At 41.3% G+C, this 27,515-nt stretch overlaps 1 protein-coding gene across 1 annotated transcript in view; it reads right to left on the bottom strand.

The window, feature by feature from the left end:
• Nucleotides 1-26,558, bottom strand: part of LOC308301302 (complement C1q tumor necrosis factor-related protein 3-like) — a 76,156-nt gene extending 49,598 nt beyond the window's left edge. Inside the window, exons 1-2 of the mRNA XM_080745239.1 lie at nucleotides 26,443-26,558; nucleotides 25,248-25,289 (exon numbers count right to left, since the gene is read on the bottom strand). Coding sequence (XP_080601365.1) covers nucleotides 25,248-25,289; nucleotides 26,443-26,509 — 109 coding nt within the window. The 5' untranslated portion in view covers nucleotides 26,510-26,558. The remainder of the gene's footprint in view (nucleotides 1-25,247; nucleotides 25,290-26,442) is intronic.
• Nucleotides 26,559-27,515: the final 957 nt, after the last annotated feature.

Below are 27,515 nucleotides of genomic sequence, written 5' to 3'. Positions count from 1 at the left end.
CAATGTAAACATAAGCCTATAGGCTATGCCTGCAGGCAGCTTTATTATCTCTAAATATCAGTAACAAAGTAGTAACAGCAATAAAAAGTTGCATTACTAGTAATATAAAAAAAAACGAAACAGAAAATACAGCTATACAATTAGCTTAAACTATACAATGTAAACATAAGCCTATACGCTAATTGGCTGCAGAAATCTGCCTCTAAATAGCAGCAGTATCAAAGTATCAACAGCAATAACAAATACAAAACTATACAGCTGTGGCAATAACAACAAACAAAAAATTATACAGCTGTGGCAATAACAACAAACAAAAAACTATACAGCTGTGTGATTAGCAAAAAAAAAACAGTAATAATATAAAAGAAAAAAGCTTGGGATATCTACAACTCTTGCATGTTCTCCATCAACATGGACACCAGTCTACCTGCCTGGATGAAATTGTGAAAGTATGACAATTAGTTAAGCAGTCCAATTTACACAAATACACTTATACCATACAATCTTGTGTGAAAAGTGTGAAAAACATTTGAATGTGTGAGTCAAACACCTGCTTCAAAATGTTGCTCTTCGGCTCTTTCTGGAGGCGAAGTCATCGATGACGGCATCAAAGGACAGGCGTTTTCCCACGTCATGGTTAATACTCATGATGGCTAGACCACTCAACCGTGCCTGTGACATTGAAGACCTCAAGTAGGTTTTGATGAGCTTCAATTTAGAGAAGCTCCTCTCCGCCGATGCTACGGTCACTGGTAGGGTCACTGCGATTCTTAATGCTATCCAAAGGTTTGGATAGACATCCTCCAGTTTTTTCTTACCAAGGAAGGACAACAGCTCAAATGCAGTCATCTGATCGGATGGCAGATCAGGTAAAGACTCAATATCCTGCGCCAGATCCCGTCCACTGATGTCACAGACTGTGACACCAGAGTCATCTGTGAAGCTCAGGGTCTTTTCAACTTCCATGCAGTGGGCCTTTAGAGAGTCACTGGACATCGTAGCGGCTGTGCTGAAGTTCAGCAGCACTCCATATTTGTCTCTGACCTGGTTCAGAGTTTCAAACCGCTCACTCATGGATGTCACTGCAGAGTCAACAACCATATTGAAGAAGTTAACTTCAAGATTTCTCAGTGCATCAGCCATTGGCTCATCGGGAGCCTCATAGCTGAAATGCCTTTTGGTGTTTCTAAGCCTCTTCTCTTTGAGAACAGCCTCCACATTCATTGCTTCGCAGATGGTTTTGGCTGTTGTCTGGGCGCCAGTGAATCCTGTGTTCCTGTATTCAACAAGGGAAGCCTTTGCTTTTGAAATTGAACTCACGGCTACATCCAGCTGCATTGAGGCTTTTTGGAGCTGCTTGTTCACCCTGTGGGTCTTATTCAGGATATCAAACCATACAACACAGCAAATCAGAAAGCGGTAGGACCCAACTTCCTCTGCAAGTGATTGTGCCTCCACCTTGGCCACAGGATCGTTGATGGTCTGTCTGGCTTCCAGTAACGCCTCCCGGACCTCAGAAGCCTGAAACCTGACTGCCTCCACACTTTTGAGCCTACTCTCCCACCTTGTGTCACTCCAGGACTTCACCGTTATGTTCACATGTTTCTTTAAAACACTCCATCTTTGTGTAGCAGCTGCGAAGAAGTTGAAGAGCTTTTGCATGTAGCCGAAAAAGCCAACTGCTTCTTTGGATGATTTGGCAGCATCTGCTATGACAAGGTTTAGTGTGTGCGCTCCACACGGGACAAACACAGCTCTTGGGTTTATTTGGAGCAGTCTGGCTTGTACACCTTGGTGCCTGCCCTTCATGTTGGCTCCATTGTCGTACGACTGCCCTCTGCAGTCTGCAAAAGGAATCTGCAGCTTTTCCAGTGTGTTTAAAATGACATTAGACAAGTTTAAGCCTGTAGTTTCCTCTACATTTATGAAGCCGAGGAAGTGCTCCTTAATCACTGGCTTCAGCACTGGCTCCTGCACTGGCTCTACATCTCCCACTGGCTCTCTCTCTAAAGCCACACTTCTCAGGATAACTGACATCTGCTCCTGGTGACTAATGTCCGGTGTACAGTCCAAGATAATGGAGAAGTATTTTGACCCTTTTATTTGAGACACTATTGCTTCCAGAATGTTGTCGCTTACAAGCTGTATTAGCTCATTCTGTGTGTCTTTCCCAAGGTAGTGGGTGTGTGTCTCTCCATCTTTAATTCTGCTGAGATGGTTCTGCATAACAGGGTCAAACTTTGCTATTAACTCCACCTCTTTCAGGAAGTTGCCATTGTCCTGCTGGAAGAGGGTGTCTGACGAACCCCTGAAAGCCAGATTTCTTTCAGCTAGAGACTGGGTGATGCATATCAGACGTGTAAGGACATCTCGCCATCTCTTTCTTTCAGCCTCCAAAAGGGTCATCTGAACATGGTCTAGGGTCTGTCCACGACGTAGTCGCAGATCAAGTTCTCTCCACTTGATCATGTTGGATGTATGTTCAGGACTACCCTCGTGGCTTTGCAGAGTAGCATTGATGTTGGACCAGTCATTCACCCCTTCTTTTATTATTTTGTACTCTTTTGTTGAGAAGAGCTTACAGCAAAAACAATACACAGCATTGTTATTTGTGGAGTATGAGAGCCAACACCTTGGAATCTGTTCCCCATTTGCCAGCCGTCTTTGTAGTAAGCCATTATGGAACGCTCTGTGTGGATAGGACGCGTCTCTGGGGAAAGAAAAATCTGGTCCTGGATTAAAAGGACCTCTGAGCACTAACTCAATCCTTATAGCGTCTGTTAAGACTGGAGGCCAATCTGCTGGGTCAGTGGTACGGGCTACAGCTGGAGCTTCCTCTAAATCACTCAAATCTGACTCGGTTGAAGGCTGTACACCGGGTGGAGCTTCCTCTAAATCACTCAAATCTGACTCGGATGAAGGCTGTACACCGGGTGGAGCTTCCTCTAAATCACTCAAATCTGACTCGGACGAGGGCTGCACACCTCTGCTGGTACTGGCTGCAGCTGCCTGTACATCACCTGTTCTAGTCAGGTTTGAGCTGGTTGTATTGGATGGAGGCAGTGCACCGGCTGGAGCTTCCTCTAAATCACTTAAATCAGACTCGGATGAAGGCTGCACACCTCTGCTGGTACTGGCTGCAGCTGCCTGTACATCACCTGTTCTAGTCAGGTCTGAGCTGGTTATATTGGATGCAGGTAGTGCACCTCTGGTTGTGCTGCTGATACTGGCTGTGGCTGCCTCTAAATCACTCAGATCTGACTCTGACTCTGATGCAGGCGTTGCGGCTCCTTTGGTCACAAACCTAAGCATAGCACCTGAAAATTATAGAAAACTCATTTATCAGTTGAGGCCCTGTTCAAACAGTTATCCTCCAGATACAGTTTACAGTTTAGGCATTTAGCAGACACTCTTGATCCAGAGTGACTTACAATAAGCAGGTAATACATCAATACAATAAGCAAGGTAATAGATCAATACAATAAGCAAGGTAATAGATCAATACAATAAGCAAGGTAATAGATCAATACAATAAGCAAGGTAATACATCAATACAATAAGTAGGGTAATACATCAATACAATAAGCAAGGTAATACATCAATACAATAAGTAGGGTAATACATCAATACGATACATCAATACAATAAGCAAGGCAATACATCAATACATCAAATGGATAGAAATATCAATCTAGACTAAAATAACATAGGTAGACCAAGCACCTAGTTGGTAAAAAAGCTTTATATAAAAACCTAAAACAAAATGCTATGTAGATTTAATGTATTGTCAATGGGGGGTAGGTGAGCTACAGTGCTATATGGGCCTAGGTGTAGTCTGAAGATGTGAGGTGAGCTATTATTGATATTTAATCAATAGCTATTAGTCGATGCCAATATCTTGCTTTCCATCTTGCATCAGTGCATTTGCATTACTTATAAAAGTATCAATACTGCAATATAGAAACAGTACTACTTAATTACTTCATACCACAGTGCACACAGTGCACAGTCAGTCACACACCTCACAATCTCATATACACAAGTCAATAACCAGCAGCAGCAGCAGCAACAACAACAAACAAACTGGACTTAATAAAAACCAACCAAACAAAATTTGAACATGAGAGGCAGCCCCAGCCGGTGCACTGCCTCCATCCAATACAACCAGCTCAGACCTGACTATAACAGGTGATGTACAGGCAGCTGCAGCCAGTACCACTGACCCAGCAGATTGGCCTCCAGTCTTAACAGACGCTATAAGGATTGAGTTAGTGCTCAGAGGTCCTTTTAATCCAGGACCAGATTGTTCTTTCCCCAGAGACGCGTCCTATCCACACAGAGCGTTCCATAATGGCTTACTACAAAGACGGCTGGCAAATGGGGAACAGATTCCAAGGTGTTGGCTCTCATACTCCACAAAAAACAATGCTGTGTATTGTTTTTGCTGTAAGCTCTTCTCAACAAAAGACTACAACATAATAAAAGAAGGGGTGAATGACTGGTCCAACATCAATGCTACTCTGTAAAGCCACGAGGGTAGTCCTGAACATACATCCAACATGATCAAGTGGAGAGAACTTGATCTGCGACTACGTCGTGGACAGACCCTAGACCATGTTCAGATGACCCTTTTGGAGGCTGAAAGAAAGAGATGGCGAGATGTCCTTACACGTCTGATATGCATCACCCAGTCTCTAGCTGAAAGAAATCTGGCTTTCAGGGGTTCGTCAGACACCCTCTTCCAGCAAGACAATGGCAACTTCCTGAAAGAGGTGGAGTTAATAGCAAAGTTTGACCCTGTTATGCAAAACCATCTCAGCAGAATTAAAGATGGAGAGACACACACCCACTACCTTGGGAAAGACACACAGAATGAGCTAATACAGCTTGTAAGCGACAACATTCTGGAAGCAATAGTGTCTCAAATAAAAGCGTCAAAATACTAGGAGCAGATGTCCATTATCCTGAGAAGTGTGGCTTTAGAGAGAGAGCCAGTGGGATATAGAGCCAGTGCTGAAGCCAGTGATTAAGGAGCACTTCCTCTGCTTCATAAATGTAGAGGAAACTACAGGCTTGAACTTGTCTAATGTAATTTTAAATACACTGGAAAAGCTGCAGATTCCTTTTGCAGATTCCTTTTGCAGATTGCAGAGGGCAGTCGTACGATAATGGAGCCAACATGAAGGGCAGGCACCAAGGTGTACAAGCCAGACTGCTCCAAATAAATCCAAGAGCTGTTTGTGTTCCGTGTGGAGCACACACTAAACGTCATGGACAGACCCTTGACCATGTTCAGATGTTTTGGTTGAACTATGGAGTGAGTCTGGTGTTCTTAGTGCAACAGGGAGTCTCAGTCTATTCTAGGACAAGTTGACTTTTGACCTGTTTTTTTTAGGGAGGGTTCTGTCAGCATCTAAAATAATAATCATTTTAAAAAGTATACTATGGCTTGGCCAAATACTTGGTCATTATACAATGTCATTATTCAATTGATCAATGTGTATCCATACTGCCCAGTATGCCCATACTATTTTATTTGATATTTAATCAATAGATATTAGTCAATGCCAATACCTTGCTTTCCATCTTGCATCAGTGCATTACTTATAAAAGTATCAATACTGCAATATAGAAATACTCTGCTACAAGTAAAGTCCACAATTGAAAATGTACTTGAGTAAAAGTATGAAAGTGTTGTCATCAACATTTACTTCAAAAAGTACCAAACCAACAGTAAAAGTACAAAATGTTTGAAAATAGCAGATCTACAAGCTTGTAGATCAACTATTCTCAAATCCCAAAGTAAAACATAGGGCTAAATATAATATAATATATTAATATAATATTACAATTAATGTCTGCAAACAAAGTAACTAGTTTTCAAATTATTGTGTAGTGGTGGAGTAAAAGTACAATATTTGGATCCAAGAGATGTAGTGGAGTAGAAGTAGAAGTACGAAAAATACACAAGTAAAGTAGCTACAAATACTTAAAATTGTACTTAAGTACTTAGTTACTTTATACCACTGTCTGCAGTGCACTGTCTGTGCATACACACACAACTCACAATCTCACATTCACAATTAAGAAACAGCAGCAGCAGCAGCTGCAGCACCAACAACAAACAAACTGGACCTAAAAATACAACCAAACAAAATCACAACTGTAGTCGCTAACTGCAGCGAGTCAGACGAGACAGGCAGCAAGTGATGATGAGAAAGGTCAGATTACACAACAAACGCCAGCATGCAACAACGTGGATGAGAAACAACACACAGTGCAAGTTGAACCTTTATTTACCTGATTGCTGCTGCCGCAGTTCTGTTTGACGCTTTTTCTTCTTTTTCTTATCGTGTCCAGATGGATACACACGCTTCATTATTCAAGTGTAAAAGTTAAACGCTAAAACCTAAAACAAACAAACTGTCACGTCACAGCTGTGAGACGCTGCCTGCTGCACTGCACTCAGAAGGAGGGGCGGGTTCCCAAAGAGTGTACAAGACAAGCACAGTGTTGTGACACAGTGACAGCCAATCAGAAGACTCTCTGATCAGAGATGTCTGAATCAGGAAAGATGGCAGTAGACTGCCTGCGGCTGCGCTACACTCAGTGCGCTTTGCGCTGTTTCTGATCAAGGTTGGTACATTATTTTCAGCATCGTGGGGGGCCTTTTCAGGCGGGGGCCCTACGCAGAGTGCGTAGTCTGCCTATAGGGGGCGCCGGCGCTGCATACAAAACCGTGGCACAGGGACCTTGGAGCCATTTTTGACCTTGGCACAGAATGAGTTAATGTGTGGTTGCCACAAAAAAGCTTTCACCTGGATCTGATGACCAGTGTTGGCAAATAAAACTAAATTATCACTTATTACTCCTTAGTAATTATATAGTATCAAGAGTAATAACATTATATTACATATTACTTATTACGTTTCCAGTTTTTCTACATATTCCATATCGTTGCTATCAGGTGGAAACCCAGGTGTCCAAAACTTTTTCATTATTATTTTATAAACTTGAAATAGTGAAAATAATAGATCTACAAGCTCACAAAGTATCACAATGCATTCTGGGCTTGTATATCTGCTATTTTCATTACTTTTGTGAGACACTCTTTCTTGTATAATGAAGGGAATTTATTTACAAATAAAAATATAAAAGGTTAAAATATGGAGATACAATTGGGTTTCTGCCACACATATAAGAATTAATGATCCTTACAGGAGGAGTAAAACAACTTTACAATGGACAACGATGTTTGTATCTTTGACTGAAATAAACTCAAAATAATGTCAATACTTCCAAATGTTAAAGTATTTCTGTATGTGTGTTCTATGTGTGGAGGTGGCTTCATTTCTAGGCACTTACGGACCAAACATAGGCTGTCATTGATTGATTGGTTGATTGATTGAATAATGTATTAACAGGATAGTGTTTAGTACAGGTAGTAAAGTTAAAGGTTATGTTAAAATGATAACGCATAAAGCCACAGGGGGCTTGTTTCCATTGTGGTCCATTGTACTCAATTCATCATGACCGATTTCAGTAAATGTGTTTACTGTCCAACACTGCTCATGACGCACACACCCATAAAAGGGCATCGAAACCTCCTTTTTTGTTCAATGCCCGAGCCAAAAGAGGAAGACGCGGAGGGGGACGCGGGGTAGGAGAACCCCCACCACGCCGATCCCCACGCTACAGAATGTGTTAAATCTCACAGACCACCGTCTCACCGAGGCTGAAAAGAACATCCTAGGCAAAGGACTGTCTTTCGCCCCAACGAACACAACAGACTCTTTCTCTCTCAAGGTAGACACTTTCAAATTCACTCGCATACTACACTTAAAACATTTCTTTTCTAAACCAAACAGTACTAACAATGATGTAATGTGTAGTAACAAAGACACTGTTATAAATGATCCGGCTCTGATCGATCCTGTTGATAGAGAAGTCACTCCTTTTAAAAAGAAGTCCTCTTTTTTACCCACTTATAACCTGAACTCTTCCATTGTCACCTTTGGTCACCTAGTAGACAGAGACTTGGCTAAATTATGCCAAACAAACAAAATGAGAACTTCTAATCTGACCAAAAGTGAAATGGAAGCTCTTCATGAGCTAGAATCTAGAAAAGACATAATCATACGCCCGGCAGACAAAGGGGGCGCTGTGGTAGTGATGAGTCTTGAAAAGTACGATCTGGGGATTAAATCCCAGTTGACTAATACTGACCACTATGTCTTTCTACCTTCTAACCCCATTACCAACATTAAAACTAAGATAGATTCCTTTATTGATGCCTCTCACAAAAGAGGGTACATAACGGACAAAGAGAAACATTTTTTGTCAAAAGACCACCTAGTTAGTCCTGTGTTCTATGGTGTGCCTAAAGTACATAAATCTAGCATTGATCCACCCCTTCGACCTATTGTTTCCTCCATAGGCAGTATAACAGAACCCCTGTCCCAATATGTTGACCATTTTTTAAGAAACCATGTTCAAGCCTTGCCGTCATACCTGGGAGACACAACAGATGTCCTCAACATCATGACAAACTTGAAATGTAATAATGATTTCATACTAGCCACCCTGGATGTACAGACTAGAGCCTATATACCTGTATTCCCCATGACGTAGGCCTTACAGCCATTTCACATTTTCTGGGTAACGCCCTATGAATATCCTACCTCCCTCCACTTTTCTTGTGGAAATGGCAGAAATTATTCTATCCAATAACTATTTCAAATATGCTGGCAAATTCTACCTCCAGTCACAGGGAACCGCTATGGGTAGTGCGTTTGCTCCCTCCTATGCCTGCCTCACCATGGGCCTCTGGGAAGAGAAATATATTTACAATTAGGGTTGCCGCGGTACTCGGTGTTACCGGTGTTTTCGGTACCGTTTCCGTTTACCGGTAACGGTACCTGACCACCGATAACACCGTGAAAAAAATGTTTGCATTATCATCCATATATTGTAAATTACTATGGTTGAGCTTGTTATCAATATTTAGTTGGATACAAACGTGTCTCCGCTGCTCTAAGTGCATCAAAGATGCAGCTGGTGGAAAAGAGGCAGCGCATAGCGTGCACTCCACAGAGTCCACCCAGTAGTGAATGCGCGGGGTCAGGTTTTTTTCATAACCCGCACCAGACACAGCCCGCACGAAACGTATCCCGACTGACTTCAAATTGGGGGCTACCGCCTAAAAGACATTCATTCAAAGACGTTCATTCTCTCTAAATCGTGGGGGCATCGTCGGGGTATGGCGCGTTTCAGGCTTTATGTCAATCATATTTATACAGCGCCTTGCACTTTAAACAGACAGTAAAAGACGGAAATCACCAGCTTGGAGAGATGGGAGCGACTCGAGGTGAGCGTGGTTGGTTCATTCAGTCAAAAAATCCATCTTACTTGCAAAAGTTGTTTCAAATCGTATCCGTTGGTTGACTGGCTGGTTATATAACTTAACCGACACAAAGTTTTTATAAACGGACTTGTGTGGGATGACAGACATTTAAGTGAAATCCTGATCAGTGACATGCGCAGAATTGTTTGTGCTTTCTTCTCTGCTGTGCTGCTCACGTTGTCAAATGTTGGCAAAATGCGGTTCGCGGCCCCAACAGGAGCGGAATTGGGACCGTCCTCGCACCAAGGAGCGTTCTCCTCCGCTCCTCTCTCTGGTGCATTTTAAACTCGCTCGCTCGTGCTCTTATTCAAAACGTTGTATTCTTATTCTTGTAGGCCTACTCATATTAATAATAAAAGTCAAATAAGAACAGGTGATTATTCTTATTCTATTGTTAGTCTACTAATAACTAGCCTACTGGAAGTTTCAAACTGGGTTTGTTAAAAATGACACCTAGTGGTCGAAAACGGTGTTACCGATATTACCGGTGTTGACATGGACTATATTTTCGGTGTTAAAAACCTCATACCGTGGCAACCCTATTTACAATCCTCAGAACAACATGTTTCATCATAAAATCGCCCTATGACGCAGATACATAGATGATGTTCTATTGATCTGGACAGGAACGATATGCTAACTCCACCACTAATTACCTGTCCTTCACTATGGAGTATGATATTAACACAATTGATTTCCTAGATCTCACCATCTGTAAAGAGGAAGATGGCAAACTAGGAACTACTTTATACAGAAAACCTCTCAGCAGGAACACCCTCCTCAAAGCTGATAGCAACCACTCAAAACGGCTTATAAGTAACATCCCCATTGGCCAATTCTTGCGTGTAAGAAGGAACTGCAGCTCCACCATAGACTTTACTAAAAAAGCCACAGAGCTAACCCAACGATTTGCAGAAAGAGGCTATGCCAAAGCAGACCTCGATTCTGCATACGACAGAGCACTCAGCACTGATCGTGAAACTCTATTAAAAAAGAAACCCAAAAAATCATCCAACAGACTCTGCTTCTCCACTCAATATACACCAGCATCAGGCACGATCAAAAATATTATCATGAAACATTGGCATGTCTTACAGAGTGACCCTCATATGTCCAGTATTTGTTCTGACCCTCCTCTCTTCTGTTTCAGACGGAGTCGCAGCCTGAGAGACCGCCTGGTACACTCTGACCTAACCCTCCCCTCCCCTTCATGGCTCCCCAAACCTCCTGAGGGATTTCATAAGTGTGGCAACTGCTCCCAATGCTCCAACTCCACTAACTCCAAATTCTTCACCCACCCCCGTACTGGGCAAAAGGTTTAAAATCAAGTCCTTCATAAATTGTAATTCCACTCATGTATTTTACCTACTCAAATGCCCCTCAAAATTAGAATTGGGGAGCATAAAACTGCTATACGCACAGGGAACCTAGAATATGCCATGGCCAGACATTACATCAAGGCCAAGCATGGCTCCCCAGCATCCCTAAAATTCTGGGGTATAGAAAAGATCTCCAATCCACCGCGAGGTGGAGATATAATTAAGAAATTGCTAACCAGAGAAGCATACTGGATACACACCCTTAACACTCTTGAGCCTAGGCTACAGGCTTGAACGAAGAACTCAACCTATCATGTTGTATGTAAGTTTTCTTTCTAACTCCCTTTCAGAGCAACCACCAGGGGTCCCTCAGGCTGCTACACCTTTGCTGCTTGCCATGTTGTCCTCCCCTCTAACAGGGGTTCCCATATCTCAACTAACTGTGCTGTCTGTCCATTGGCCATCTGGCCCCTTATGCAGTCTATTCCCAAACTCATTGTGTTTGGTCTTCTGCCCTATGTGTTTTTTGTGATTTGTTTTTAAAATATTTAAAAAAGTGTTTATACAAAAAAAGTTGTTTATATAAAATGTTTTTTCAAATGACTATGTATGCAGCCCTTTGGGCACTATTTTCACCCCCCATGTGAAAAAAGATGTAGTCATTATTGCTGGCTTTCGGAGATTGGCTAATTGAAGGGCCAACCCCTGCTATCCATGTATAAAAGCCATTTTGTAGACGCTTCATGCTATGACCTGACGAAGATGTATTGACATCGAAACGTTGTCACTTTTGCCTGCACCCTGTATCATTAAAAAAGGCTCTAAAAGTCTGTGTTTGCTCCAGTACGCTCCTTCTACACATTCAAGTCCTATTTCTGAGATGCACCGGACCGGCCTGAACTAGGCTAGAGGCGCGATGGACTCTCCTCATGCACTGCTCATGACACATCAGTGTAGCTCCACACACCCTGTGAGAAGCACTGTTCTAGATATTAGATGCACATTAACTGGATAGTGAAGTAGACTCAGATGTCTTAGTGACAGTGCAGTAGATTTGTAAACATTTAATACCATTTATTATAATGAAGGTAAAAAGAAGATGATCAGTCTTACGTTGGTGTGGTCAGTGGTGTACCGTCCACCCACTGGAACGATCCTTCTGTCTCTCTGTCGGTCAAACCCAGCCACACTCTCTTGTTGAAACTGGCAACAAGGTCCTGGACAGAACAGCTGATGGTTACTGGTGTACAATATATGTGTCTCCACATAGCACACACACACACACACACACACACACACACACACACACACACACACACACACACACACACACACACACACACACACACACACACACACACACGTAGTTCCAATATCAGCCTTAATATCAGCCTTGGTCCTGTCATTGCAATGCGCATGCGCCAACACACGAGGGGAAAAAAAAGTCACGCTGGGATTCGAGACTACAGGGTTGGGAATTCTAGCCATGCGTTCTTACTGAGGACGCTACGGAGATGGTTGCGCCGCTCTGAGATTTTTTTAGCATTAGGTTTAGCCATAGTTTTACTGAGGTTAAGGTTAGGGTTAGGGTTAGGGTTAGGGTTAGGGTTAGGGTTAGAGTTAGGGTTAGGGTTAGGGTTTAGGGTTAGGGTTAGTTTTAGGGTTAGGCATAGTATTTTTCACCGCCGCTCAGCGTTCCGTTACCGAGTCATGTGTAAAACCAAGCATAAAAGTGAAAGTTCGCCAGCTGCCTGGTTAGCTCAGTCGGTAGCGTCTGGGACTAGTAATCCGATGGCCGGGGTTCGATTCTCACTGACGGAACGGCCGGTATACTGTTCCTGTGAACGTGCGTTGGCACATGCGCATAGCAATGACAAGTCTATGGGCGATAACACGGATACCAGCTCCTGGTAGCTGGTAGTCCGACTACTGAGCCTTGGCCAAGGCATGACAGGGGTGATAACAGACCCATCCAAGGGGAGGATAACACAGGAATCAGCCGACCCAGCTGCTGGTAGTTGGTAGTCTGACTACTGAGACTTGGCTAAGGTATGACAATTTTGATAACAGTCCCATAGCAAGGATATGATAACACGTGTATCGGTGCAGCCTCACACTCACACTCACACTCACACACTCTCTCTCTCTCTCTCTCTCTCTCTCTCTCTCTCTCACTCACTCACTCACTCACTCACACACACACACACACACACACACACACACACACACACACACACACACACACACACACACACACACACTATACCTGCTTTTCTTTGCTCTTTATGACCATCAGGCCAGCCTGTCTGTCTGTACACCACTGCCTGCTGTCTGTCCAGTTCTTCTTCCCAGTAGAGATGTAGTAACACAGACCATCAGCAAATGTAAATCCATCTTGCTCTAAAAATTAAACAATAATATTAGTCACTGTTTCTGCCCTTAAAATAATAACACCTGAACAATGAATAAAAACAGTGATGTCTCACTGACCACAGAGTCTCCTCTTCAGGCAATCCCTCTCTCTGGTCAGGTTGTAGTTCCTCTCCAGTGATTGGTCCCTCTCTCCGGTCAGTTGGTTGATCCTGTTCACTAGTCGTTCTCTCTCCACCATGTAGGACTGATCTGTATGGAAACAACATTTAGAGAACAAGAGATTCACCATTTAAAACACCTACATTTGAAAAAAGAAAAAAAAACTAGAACGTGTGCTCCTCTGAGCACATATCTTCGCCAGACCTGGTTGCCTACCCAGATTGTTGTTGTATGTGTGGAAGTGTGTGTGTTAACCGATTGTAATAAAATACATAGTTTGACTTACAGAGATAGACTGGGACAGCAATGCTGATCAGAGCTAGAACAGCACACAGCAATCCAACACCGACTCTAACCGGCTTGCACCGTCTTTTGTCTAGAGGACATGCACGCACGCACGCGCACACACACACACACACACACACACACACACACACACACACACACACACACACACACACACACACACACACACACACACACACACACACACACACACACACACAAAGAGTGAGAAAAGTTAAAATTCCATGTGTTTAAAAAAAGTAAAAGTAATTCAATTATATATGTTGTGATTTGTAATTCTAACAACATCTCTTACCAGGAGGCATGGCTGGAGGTGTAGGCCTGGTGTTGAGATCTTCATAGACTGCATCGTCTCTCTGTTGGAGCTGCAGGCTGTCATAATGTCCATCTGCATCCATGTGTCCTTATGGCAGGTACCTGGTCCACCTCTCCTCAACACACTGAACTAAAAGAGAAGAGTGACCCTCTTTTATGTCTGTGCCTCTTCCGCTTTTATTTATTGTTTGTACTTGTAATGCTAATGTTAACTTGAAACACTGATGATAACACATTTCAGTTGCTTATTGTTTCCAATTCCTTTTTTTCCCTTGTTGAAACAATTGCCGACCTCATGCAACGTGCAACACGCAATATGCAACACACAACACGCAACATGCAACAACACAGCAAATAAGCAGGCTGAATTAGTCAGGTGACAGTGGTATGCATGTATGCATGAATGCATGAATTCATGAACGCATGTATGCATGAATGCATGAATTCATGAACGCATGTATGCATGTGTGCATGAATGCATGCATATGCATGAATGCATATTTTCATGTAGTCCCCAACATCATATAGGGACCCCCAGATGAACCAACATGTAGTATACTGTAGGTGTATACAGGGTATCTGCACATTTATAAAGTGATAATTGATGGGTTTTTGTGACCTTGTTATACCTCTAAAATGACAATAAAATCACATAATAAGACCATTACTGGATCAAAAGTAATCAACCTTCTCTACTATAAAAATTGCCAAACATTGGCTAAATTATTCTAATATGAGAGGCAAACATTGTGAAAATAGTGGATCATGTACCGGTAGCTCCAGTGTGAGGCGTTGTGATCTTGTAGATTGACTATTTTAACAATATTTGTCTCATTAAAAGGCCATGATGAAAGGCATGGCCGAGACCCAAATTATTCACATGGGCCTGTTATAGCGCCACCAGGAGGCTGATTAGTTCAAGACACATTTTTAGACTGTAGGCTACTCCTATAGATGTTGTCCAAACATTTTGTAGACAGTATTTCTATAAACGAAAATGAGTCTTTCAGATGTTCCATATTCCATCCTGATTGGCTAACATTAGATTCAAAAGTTTACAAGAGTGGCCCGTTTTGCCTCAAATCATGAACACAGCGTGTGATTTCCGTGACACTTTGCACGAACATTCCTATTAGGAGGAAGAAATGCCATTTGATCATTTTCAAATCAGCTGATTTGTGCCTTTACTTTACTAACTCACCGATCAGTGTAAAACTGTAAAACATTAAATGCACACTCCCAAGAAGCCCCTTTGCCCTGCATGTTTGTCTCCACCAGCCGAAGGCAGGGAGAGACTATGTTTTCGCCTCCGTCCGTGTGTGTGTGTGTGTGTGTGTGTGTGTGTGTGTGTGTGTGTGTGTGTGTGTGTGTGTGTGTGTCCATCCACAAAGTTTGTTACCAGCTAATCTCCGGCGCGTTGGCCCGGTCGCTGCCAAACTGAGCACACACACTCCCTGGATGCCAATTCAGAACCTCTGCACGACATTTTTCACATGGGCCTTTTCACCAGGAGGCCAATTTGTGCAAAACTATACCTTTTGGCCGGTACTCCCACAGATTTTGACCAAAAATCACGCAAATCGGTAGACCGTATCTCTACAGTCATGTGATCGACATGGATCTGTCTGAGTGTCCATATTCCATCCTGATTGGCTGAGTTTGGCTTTCAAAGTTTGTAAGACTGGTAAGTTTTGAACAAAATGCCTCAAATCACGAACACAGCGTGCAATTTTTGTGAAATTGTGCACACACATTCCAACTAGGCAGAGGAAGAAATGCCACTTCAAACTTTTCAAATCAGCCTCATGGTGGCCTCATGGTGGCTGGCTTATTGGAGACCTGTGCTCGGAAGAGCACTGCTTCTAGTTTGAATCTTCCTTTTATAGCGCCACAACGATTTCACATTTCATCTAAATCTCACACAAATCGGTATACATAATATTTTTGGTCAGATTGATCTGCCTGATTTTTCATATGGTCCGCTAAGATTTTCAATTTTACACGCACGCACGCACGCACGCACGCACGCACGCACGCACACACACACACACACACACACACACAGCAGTGGCTCAGGGGTAGAGTGGCCGTCATTTGAATATGGAGTCCTTGAACAAGACTCTCTAAACCCTATACTGTACTTGCCATTGGTGTATGAATGTGTGTGTGAATGGTAATGAATGTGTGTGTGAATGGGTGAATGTAATGCAAAATCTATATAAAGTGCCTTGAATAAAGGCGCTATATAAATGCACCATTACACACACACACACACACACACACACACACACACACACACACACACACACACACACACACACACACACACACACACACACACACACACACACACACACACACACACACACACACAGCAACATCACTTCTCCTCTGCTAGGCTGTCTTGCAACACCTTCTATTAAATGAAGAAGTTAGTTTAGTTTCTCGTGCGTAAACATCAACCACACTGCGTAGGAAGGCTGTGTTGACAGCAGATAGAAGAGACCACAGTTTCCCTGTAGCTTCATGATCTCTCTAAAGACACACACACACACACACACACACACACACACACACACACACACACACACACACACACACACACACACAGTTGTCCGTTATTTAAAACAACAGTGAAAATGTTGATTAGAGTTAAATAAGGTGGATGGTCTATCTATGGTGCCTCATCTTCTGATGTCAGTCAAAGGCACTGTTCATTGACTTCCAGTAAAGTTCTAAACAGTTCAGTATCAAAGCATAAAAACACTTTTAAAAAGCTTCTCTTGACCTTCCCTGGATCACAACACACTGCTGTGGGAAGTTAAACTTTCAGCCCAATCCCACCTAAGCTATATAAGGCAGTATAAAGAGCTGGAGAGACAGGGAGACTCCTGTTACTGAACTAACACTCTATAGCAATTGATTACTATCAGAATATAATGCTCTAACCTTTTAACAAAAACCTTTTTGTTTTAACCCAAAAATATCACTTACCCTACCTTCAGAATCAGAATCAAACTTTATTCCCACATCACATTACAAGAACATGGGTGATACTCTTAACTGTGCAGGCCCATCAATGCAGTTTGAGTTTCAAGCTCAATTGAGGATAGGAGTAAAGTGTATTCAGAAAGGAAAGTGGCTCATGTGCTTAATAATTAACAGTTATAAATGTATCTTTAGAGGGGAGTACAATTAAAAAACATAGATCAGGTCAGTCAGTGCATAAAAACACATTCAGTTCAGCCTAGCTCTCATTCAGCATTCTCATCGTCGCTGGATAAAAGCTCTTCCAGAGTGTCGTAGTACTTAGTACTGCCTGGATAAAAGCTCTTCCAGAGTGTCGTAGTAGTACTGCCTGGATAAAAGCTCTTCCAGAGTGTCGTAGTAGTACTGCCTGGATAAAAGCTCTTCCAGAGTGTCGTAGTAGTACTGCCTGGATAAAAGCTCTTCCAGAGTGTCGTAGTAGTACTGCCTGGATAAAAGCTCTTCCAGAGTGTCGTAGTAGTACTGCCTGGCCGTGGGTTCTGCAGCAGTTGGAACAGGCCAAGGCTGGGGTGGTAAATGTCCTTAATGATACTTGCTGCCTTGGCAGCACATCGTCTTCAGTTTAAAGATTAAAGTTGCTACTGTCCTTCACTAAAGAACAGTACATTTTCTAATAAAATAAATAAATACAAATAAATAAGTATTGAGTTAAATGTTGTGCATACATGTGGGGGTGGCTGGGTACATTCTAGGGAACCTGGCATTCTAAAGGTCTGCACACGGGCCTGTGTGGAACCACATCCTTCTCTATTTAAAGTAACCATGTCTCTGACTTTCACCATCAGTTCACTGCAGTGCAACACATCTTACACAGGGTGCCTTGACATCAACACAGAGCAATGGTTGTACAGAATAGTTTATTAACATAGTCCACTCATCATTTACAGACATTGTTTTATTTTATTGTAATGTTTTATACACTATATTATTATGATTACTTTCATCTGGAAATGTTAAATCCTCTTTCAGTGATTATATGGCTTGTCTTTAAGAGGTGTTGTAGCTTCCATGGCTTCATAGATTTGTACAACAATATCATCAGAGTTGCGCAATGCTTTAGTTACCTTTTTTATATCTTAGTACTTACATTTTAATTTGTATTTTCAGACGTGTTCAAAAACATTGCTCATCTATTATGTAAGAATACTTTAGGCAGTGAGGACTCCTGGGGTCATGGAAGCAGTGCTGAACACCCACCATGATATATAGATTTATAGATAGATTACAAACAGTGGTGGACAAAGTACTCACATGATTTACTTAAGTAAACATATAAATACTACAATATCCATTACAAGATGAAGTCCACAATTCAAACTACGCTTGAGAAAAAGTACACAAGTATTGTCATCAAAGTGTACCCAAAAAATATGTTTTTTCTTCTACCGATTACTCTTATTTTGAAATCATAGACTGATATTGTTTGATATTAAAAAAGATGAGATGAACAGGAATGCATTTTTAAAAGAAGAACAAAATAACATTGATTTGCAATAATAAGAAACCCATAAGGTAATTGTTAATAATTCTTACCCACATATTCAATATGTAAGAGAAAGTTAAACAATGTGATCTCTCACTCACTCACTCACTCACTCACTCACACACACACACACACACACACACACACACACACACACACACACACACACACACACACACACACACACACACACACACACACACACACACACACACACACACACACACAAACAAAGCTGTCCATTATTTAAAACACTCTAATCAACAGTGAAAATGTTGATTGGAGTTAAATAATAAAGGTGGATGGTCTATCTATGGTGCCTTGTGTGTGCGTGCATGCGTGCATGCGTGCGTGTGTGCGTGCGGGAGAGGAGCGTCCATTGTATATACAATATATATTTATTATTTATTTATTTTTGTTGCCAATGTGCGACCCCACTTTGGGTTTGGACAGAGAAGTGCAGACATAGAAGAATAGTATGTGTAATGTTTTATTGTTGAGTCTGATTGAATGCTTAACACAACCTGGTGTGTTTCACTAGATTGGGCTGGACCATAGTCAATTTATGTTGCATTACAGTGTGAAGGAGAAATTAACTTTATTATTGTTGTTGTAGTTTTAAGAGTTCTGTAATATATGTATGTGTTTAAATGGTAGTTATTCATGTATTTATAATGGTTGGGGCTTAGACCACACCCCTTTGATTGGAATGGATCAGTCCAGGCTCATCGGCTCACCTGGGTATAAAAGGCTGCAGCCAGTGATCAACATGAGAGACAGGGTGCTGAAAGCCTCCATGACAATGTTTTTAACAAGGATAGAAAGTTATATTTGTTGGTTTGTGGTGAATAAATGCACCTTGGGGTTAAACCCTAAGCAAGGCCTCTGTACTGCTTCCAGCTGCAAGTCAGCCATTCTCACACAGATGAGTTGCAAATAGTCAGGATCAATAAGTATTGAAAATCACACCCAGAAAGCCTGGAGTGAGCGATGCCTTTGGTAGCCTCTCGTCCAGATGCCCACTCGTTTGATCAGTTGCCCATGTGTGTGTGGGTGCGCGTGCATGTGTGTGCGTGTGTACGTACGTAAACAAGCACTGCTCCACAGTGCCACGTCATATTGTAGTTTGGACAGAGCTGAACTGAAATAAATGTGTCTCTAAAAGTGGAGTCTGAATGAACCTTAGTAGTTCTGTTACTCTGAGTTCCATTACATGAACACTGAGGATGTGGTTGATGGTTTGATAGAGGTGTCCTAGTTGTTCTTACCCTGACCAACCTGTAGGAGTCACTATAGTGCAGAGACAGAGAGCATCCTCCCCATGCAGAAATCAAAGCCCTATTAGAGTCTCTGTGGAGGTGGGCAGGAACATTTACCCTGGGCAACAAGGGTGGATGACCCAACACACCCAGGCTCAGGGTGGATGACCCAACACACCCAGGCTCAGGGTGGATGACCCAACACACCCAGGCTCAGGGTGGATGACCCAACACACCCAGGCTCAGGGCTCCATGGAAGAGTTCAGGACCCCCTAAGCCAGAGCCCAGGGGTCGGTCTGCTAGTGAAACCTTCAACCTCCACAAGGTGGTGCTAGAGTACTTCTATAATTTCCATGTTAACAAAGCACCATGATAAGAGAGATTAATGCTCACATTAGAGCATACAGTAATTCTGTATTCTTCTGTTGAGTTAAAAATGATAATAATTCAATGTGAGAATAGCATTTATGTATAATCTGCAATATGTCATGACCTATACTTAATAAACATTGATATAAACTGTCTTGAATGATTTTAAACGTACTGTATGAGAGCATTGTCTCATTAATGTGTTCATTCATAATGAATATAGACATGATGATGATGATGATGATGATGATTTAGTAGTACTGTATGCAGTATATCACCTTTAATACAAAACATGCAGATTCAAAATATTACAAGGAAATACATTTAGAGGAAAATCTTAACCAGAAAATAAAAAAAAACCTAGCATTTAATTAATTGATTATACTTTATTAGCAGTTTGCAAATAGTACAGTGGTAGGATTTTACGATGACAATAAAAGGATAACACAAAACGCCATCATTGTAGATCTACAACCTCACAACACGCCCTGAGCTTGCAGATCTGCTATTTTCTAACAGCCAAAGTATAACATAGGGCTTAAATGGTTATCTAAACCACATAATCAATCAATAAGAAAGTTGAATGGCAAATAAAATGTAAATTAATTCAATTAAGATTAAAGCTGGTGAGAAATAGATGCATAACTTCTCTTGCACTGTTTTAAGAATACAACAGAACAAACTTTGTATTAATCTACATGAATATATTGTAGCAACACACCAGCTAACTGATACATGGTGAACATGATGGTTTCAGCACACAATCCTTTCACACATCCAGTAGAAAGAGAAATAACATGGTACATCGTTCCATCCTCTGACGTTCCAGCCAGGGTCAGACCCATCATAATACTCAACACAGTCTTCATCATTTTTACTATCAGGCTGACCAGAGGCCCAGTACCTGTAGAAGTAGGAACATATAATTATAACAATACTTTTAAAAGAATGCTTTTTCACTCTAAATACTTTGTTTTTTAATCATGACCTCATTTTATATTCAGTGACTTTCAAACCTTTTGTGTCCAAAAAAACGCCAGTATTCATAGTCGATCTACAAGCTCACAATACATCGCATCCCAATGTAATGTGAGCTTGCAGATTGGCTCTTTTTTGCAGATTAATATAAAACATTACAATATTTATTTTAGGATTGAGAATGGAGTGCACACAAATAATAATTATTTATATATTTATATTTTACTAATAATGTGTGGTGTAATTACTCAGGAATAAAACAAAAATAATGTGTTACTTATTACTCCTTGGTAATTATATAGTGTATTACTTGGTATCAAGAGTAATAACATTATATTACATATTACTTATTAAGTTTCCTCTTTTTCTTAATATTCCATATCGTTGCTATCAGGTGGAAACCCAGGTGAACAAAACTTTTATTTTTTCATTATTATTTTAGAAATGTTTTAAAATAGTGAAAATAACAGATCTACAAGCTCACAATGTATCACAATGCATTCTGGGCTTGTAGATCTGCTATTTTCACTACTTTTGTGAGACCCTCTTTCTTGTATAATAAATTAAGTAGCGAATTAATTTAAAAATACGAATATAAAAGGTTAGAATATGGAGATACAAGGTTTCTGCCAGACAGATAAGAATTAATGATCCTTACAGGAGGAGTAAAACAACTTTACAATGGACAACAATGTTTGTATCTTTGACTGAAATAAACTCAAAATAATGTCAATACTTCTACATGTTAAGTATTTCTGTATGTGTGTTCTATGTGTGGAGGTGGCTTCATTTTTAGGCACTTACAGACCAAACATATAGGCTGGGTCATTGATTGATTGATTAAATAATGAACTAACAGGATTGTGTTTAGTACAGGTAGTAAAGTTAAAGGTTATGTTAAAATGATAACACATAAAGCCACAGGGGGCTTGTTTCCAAGCCCTTTAGGACAAGGTCACTTTTCGCCCTTAGGCGTCTTACAGGTATTATAAATATTGCACTACTTGTTACTAGGGAAAGTAATAATAGTTGCAACCGTAAGTTGCAGTTAACTGAACATCGGCAGGTTCTGTCAGAGGGTAACGCCTGTCAGAGTCAGAGTCTAGCTCTGGTCCATAGCGTTAGAGGAGTTCTCCCCAAGACTATGTTGGGAACTATCCGCTGCAGTGGATCCCAAGCTCTCACAACCGCCGTCTGGTCCAAAAATAAAATACAAAAATTCTACTCTCCGAATATCTAAGGCCAGTTGAAAGCTTACTATAGTGGATGCAAGTCTGAGCCCCCACACATGCTTAAATTACATTTCTAAGGAGAATTGAAAAATAATCACCTTCCTGATTGAAGACTGTTTTTACAAAACAGTGCTCCCAACTAGGGCTGATAATTGCATTAATCGCATATCGCGCCATTACAATATTAAACTGCAAGTGGCCCGACATATCGCACACACCGCGCTCAGGCGCGCTGCCCGCCAAAAGCTCACAAATCACCTGATCTGCGTGCCTCCCAAAGCGCTTAATCCCTCCCACCCGTCCCCCTGGTGCCAAAAATGAACAACAACAACATGGCAGACTCAGCAGCGCTTGTTTCAAAGCCTAATGTATCATCCCCAGTTTGGGAACATTTTGGATTTATTCCAAACGAAAATGGACAGCCAGCCAACTTAAGACGAGCCAGTGTGCAAGTTATTCGGGAAGAAAGTGTCTGTGAAACGTGGAAACACTAATCTGAGGGCTCATCTCTCCTCCACCCACCCGGCGGTAGAAGCGGCGATGACGGCAGCAGCAGCAGCGAGTCGCGCTGCATGGAACTGGCCGGGGCCGCCCGGCAGATTGGAGTGGCTGAAGCCTTTAAAAGATGTACAAAATACAGCCAAGACTCAAGTACAAACGCCTGACCTCGTCTGTAACAACATTTCTTGTGGAGGAGATGCAGCCATTTGACCTGGTGGCCAAACCTGCTTTCCAGAACATGCTTGAGCCATTCGACAAGCATTACGAGTTGCCTGGGAAAACATATTTCTCGTCAAAAAGTACACCACAGTAAAGGCAAAAATCAAACATGAGCTCCAGGATATTGATTACTTCTCCGCCACTACTGACATGTGGAGCAGCGTCGTCAACATGACTCCCTATATGAGTTTAACTCAGCACTATCTGAACACGGAGTGGGAGCTAAAATCACGTTGCCTCGAGACCAGAGCCATACTGCTGACAACCTGGCAGAGAAACTACGCGAGGTATTGGAGGATTGGTCTCTGGATGCTGATAATAAGCTGTCCTGTATCATCACGGACAACGGGGCAAATATCGTGGCAGCAATACGACAGCTGAAATGGCCCTGGCTCAACTGCTTTGGGCACAACTTGCACTTGGCGGTGACAAACGCATTGTCAAAAAGTAAGGACCGCACAGACAAAGCAGTGGGCCACTGTCGAACCCTGGCAACCACGTTGTCCAAGAGCTGGCCCAAGAGAAGAGACCTGGCTAAAGCACAAGTGGAACTCAAATTACCCGACAAGAGCCTGATACAGATCTAGTTTACACTAATTAACAGCAAAAAAAGATCCTTCGGGGAGCTGCTGAAATCACTGACGGGTCCTCCCGTGATTGTGCCCAAGCGAGTTCGGGCAGAAACCGAACTCACTCGCTACCTACAAGAGGAACCCATTGCCACCACGAGGATCACCAGACAAGAGTCTGGTGGCGTGGAAACCAGGGCATATTCCCGCTACCCTCAAATATAATGCCATGCAGCCTTTGTTTTGCACGTTTTTGTAATTGTTTTATTAATACTTTTTTTTATATAAATTATGCTCATTTTCATTTTGTAATCTGATTTTGAATCATTCTGTTATTTGCCTAATTGCACCATTCATTGTTTTGGTTTTATGTATGTAAAACATATAGGCTCCTTATTGTATCAAGAGTAGGTTAATACCTGACCAATATGTTGTTCTAATTTGCACTGCAGTTTTATATTGCCTTCGTTTTGCAATATTTGTGTTTGAGTATAACAAATAACCTTGAGATTGATTACTGTCTGTGCGCGCTGATGTTGTGCTGTTAGGCTGTTCTTTGGGCCTTAATTATAGGCCTACGTGTTTGCACTTTTATAAATAAATGGCCTAAACTGTATTTGTTTTAGATTCATATGTTTGGGGTGGTGGTGGTGTGTGTACTGTGTTGTTCAGTTTCGTTTTACACAGTTATTCAATTAATTAAGACTAATTGAACATTCATTTTAAATACAGCTAATAGTTGAAATATACATATGTCAAAACAGTGTCAAGCTTATTTAGTGTAACTTTCGTTTTGGCTCGTTTTTATAGCAATTCAGGATACAAATAAATAAATATTGCAATTATCGCAAATCGCGCTTCTGAACCACTTTATTGCACCGCGGTTTTAATTATGTAACCACGACAGCCCTGCTTCCAACGTTGCAGAGCCGAATAACACTCAATGAGACTAATGCTCTGTTAATGTGGTCCTCTGACCTGCGTGGCAGTAGTGAGTTGGCACCGTGATGGCAGGACAAACAGTAAAAAAATAGAAGAAGTGTCTCTCTCTGGTGGATTCTTTTTCACGTCTCCACAGAAATGTAATTTAAGCTTGTGGTGGGGGCTCAGACTGCATCCACTAAGTAGAGTAAGCTTTCATCTGGCCTTAGATACCCTTATTCAGTGAGAAGTGAAACAGTTTTTGTTATTTTTGGACCAGACGTAAGGTGTGACGGCTTGGGATCCGCCGCAGCGGATAGTTCCCAACCTAGTGTTAGGGAGAACTCCTCTAACGACATAGGATTTGATTATAGCAGTTAACTGACTTTATTTATGGAAACCTCTGCCATCCATCCTGTGAACTGGATAGTGAAATTGACTCAGATGTCTTAGTGACAGTGCAGTAGATTTGTAAACATTAATACCATTTATTAGAATGAAGGTAAAAAGAAGATGATCAGTCTTACGTTGGTGTGGTCAGTGGTGTGCCGTCCACCCACTGGAACAATCCTTCAGTCACTTTGTCAGTCATACCCACCCACACTCTCTTGTTGAAACTGGCAACATTCTGCAAGGCTGTAAACACAGGAATTGCAACGCAAACTTTTATTTAAATACAACCTTTATATAGTAAATATAAATAGTGAGGTCAGGTCACATGTCAAAAAGCCTGGACACAGTTATGGAGTTATTGTCAGCAGAACCTATTAAAGTTTATGTTAGATGAATTCACCTGAGTTCTGTGTCTTCAAGTCTGACACGTCATTCTGCAAGGCTGTAACACAGGAATTGCAACGCAAACTTTTATTTAAATACAATCTTTATGTAGTAAATATAAATGGTGAGGTCAGGTCACATGTCAAAAAGCCTGAACACACAGTTATTGAGTTATTCTCAGCAGAACCATCTAAAGTTTATGAGAAGTGTTCTGTGTCTTCAGAGCTGACGTGTCATTCTGTAATGCTGTAAACACATGAATTAAAACTGTAGTCATTTAAATCATAAACATAAACAGAATGAGGCACATTAAGAGAAAATGAAAAGGACAAAATGTTAAGCAGAACCATACAGTTTATTAAAGGAGTAGTTCACCTCAAAATGATTTGCTATGGCTTTGTCTGTTTCTCCTGTGTCTGTCTGCACTGTCAATGGAATTCTGTTTGTATGAGGGTCACATTGGCCAAACTTCACAGGACGCTTAATGAAATTAACCTAAATAGCATGGTCACTTTGTGCTGGGTGTGATTCTTTTTATTTTCATCAGTTATGCCTATACACCCCACAAAGCCTTGAATAGATTTTTGTTTTGTTTCGTTTTTTTGTCACGTTTTGCTAATAATCCAATATTCCAGTATTTGATGAACCGAAGTAAATGGGGGGCCAAGCTCAACAACAGCAAAACGAAACATAACATCTGACACTTTGATTACAGTGTGAGTTTTTTTTTTTTTTTTTTCTGTTGTGGCCATGCATCTATTTACTTCAATTCTTCAAATGTTGGAACATTGGATCAGGAGTGAATCTGTGTCTTCAGGGTCAACATGTCACTCTGTAATGCTGTGTGTAAACACATGAATTAAAACATTTGAATTAATTTAAATAGCCTAATCGTTTATAGTAAATATACTAGCGAGGTCACACAAACGATGAGATCAAACAGATGAAAATGATTGGAAAGCCATTAATGTCCTTCTGATTGATTGATTGATTGATTGATTGATTGATTGATTGATTGATTGATTGATTGACTGATTGATTCTTTATTAGCAGATCACAGAGAGAAAAAAAGAAAAGAAAAACAGGACAGTACAGCTCAATACAAGTTCTAATAAGCGGATTTAAACCCAACAAAGGACTATGTCTTGTTTCCACTGGGGTCCTCAGTTTGTTCTCAGTAGAAACATCTATTAAAGACAAGATCATGTTACCTTCATTCCATTTCTCCAGTGTGTTAATCCTGGCGATGGCCTTGCCCAGCTCCGAAATGGAAGCCATTGCCGGAGGGGTGGAGAGGGTTTCTCCATCTAACTGGATGACTGGTTCTCCCTGGACCACTGTCCCAGACAGAGACAACAGCACCACCAGGTGGAGCAGCAGAGTAACAGCAGCCTTCATCCTCTTGTGGTGACTCTGTGGATGTGAATGTAGCAGACAGGATGGTCCGGCAGCTTTATGTAGCTCAGCGGCACAATGTCATGAATATTTAATTTGGATCAAAGTGGGTAGGAAAGCCTGCTGCTGTTGAAAAGGTGAATAGCATTTTGAAAGATGAAGTCATGTAACCGTCCTGGGGAATGAGGGTGGGGTAGGGGGATAGGGGAAGGGTTTCTCAATCTCATAATGTATAATATGCTTCCCAATGTGATGTACGCAACCTGAGACTGTTTACTCACCCTTGGGTTCTAATTTTCATTGAGAATCTGAATAAAAAGATTTGAAAAGAAAGAAAAGCACTTGTTTAAGAAGAAACCCCCTTGTATTTGATAGTACAGTGGAAAGAAACATGGAGAGAGATTCAGGAAGTGTCATGGAGAAAATATTCCTGCTGGCCAGGAGTCCTTCACTGTCAGGCTTTTGATATGTAAACATTTAAAAAGAATAAAACTGAATTATTTACCAATGTGTGTAAATTGACAACACATAAGAGAAATCCCTCTTTTGAACTTAAACACTGCAATTATGTTTCACTGACTTACTATCAATAGGATTATTCTTTTTCCGTTTGTACAGTCTCAGAGTTTAAGCAGTCTATTTAGCCAATATCTAACGTTTCCACTGGTATTTCATATGATCAAACTATTTGGTTCATGCCCACATTCATACAGGTTATGCCTTTATTTGCTGTGAAAATGTGGGTGTATTTATAATTTATTGCACAAAATAAACACTCCCTGGTGTGTAAGATGATAAGCAGAAATAGTCTGAAATGGATGCCAACAGGCCTTTTTTGGCTTAAGTATGACATTTGGTATACAGTTTTTTTATTGGCCTAAAATGTTGT

The sequence above is a fragment of the Nannobrachium achirus genome, assembly GCF_963921795.1.
Source record: "Nannobrachium achirus genome assembly, chromosome: 16".
Lineage (NCBI taxonomy): Eukaryota > Metazoa > Chordata > Actinopteri > Myctophiformes > Myctophidae > Nannobrachium > Nannobrachium achirus.
Note: the sequence above shows the minus strand (reverse complement) of the source record. Positions and strands in the feature narration are given on the sequence as shown.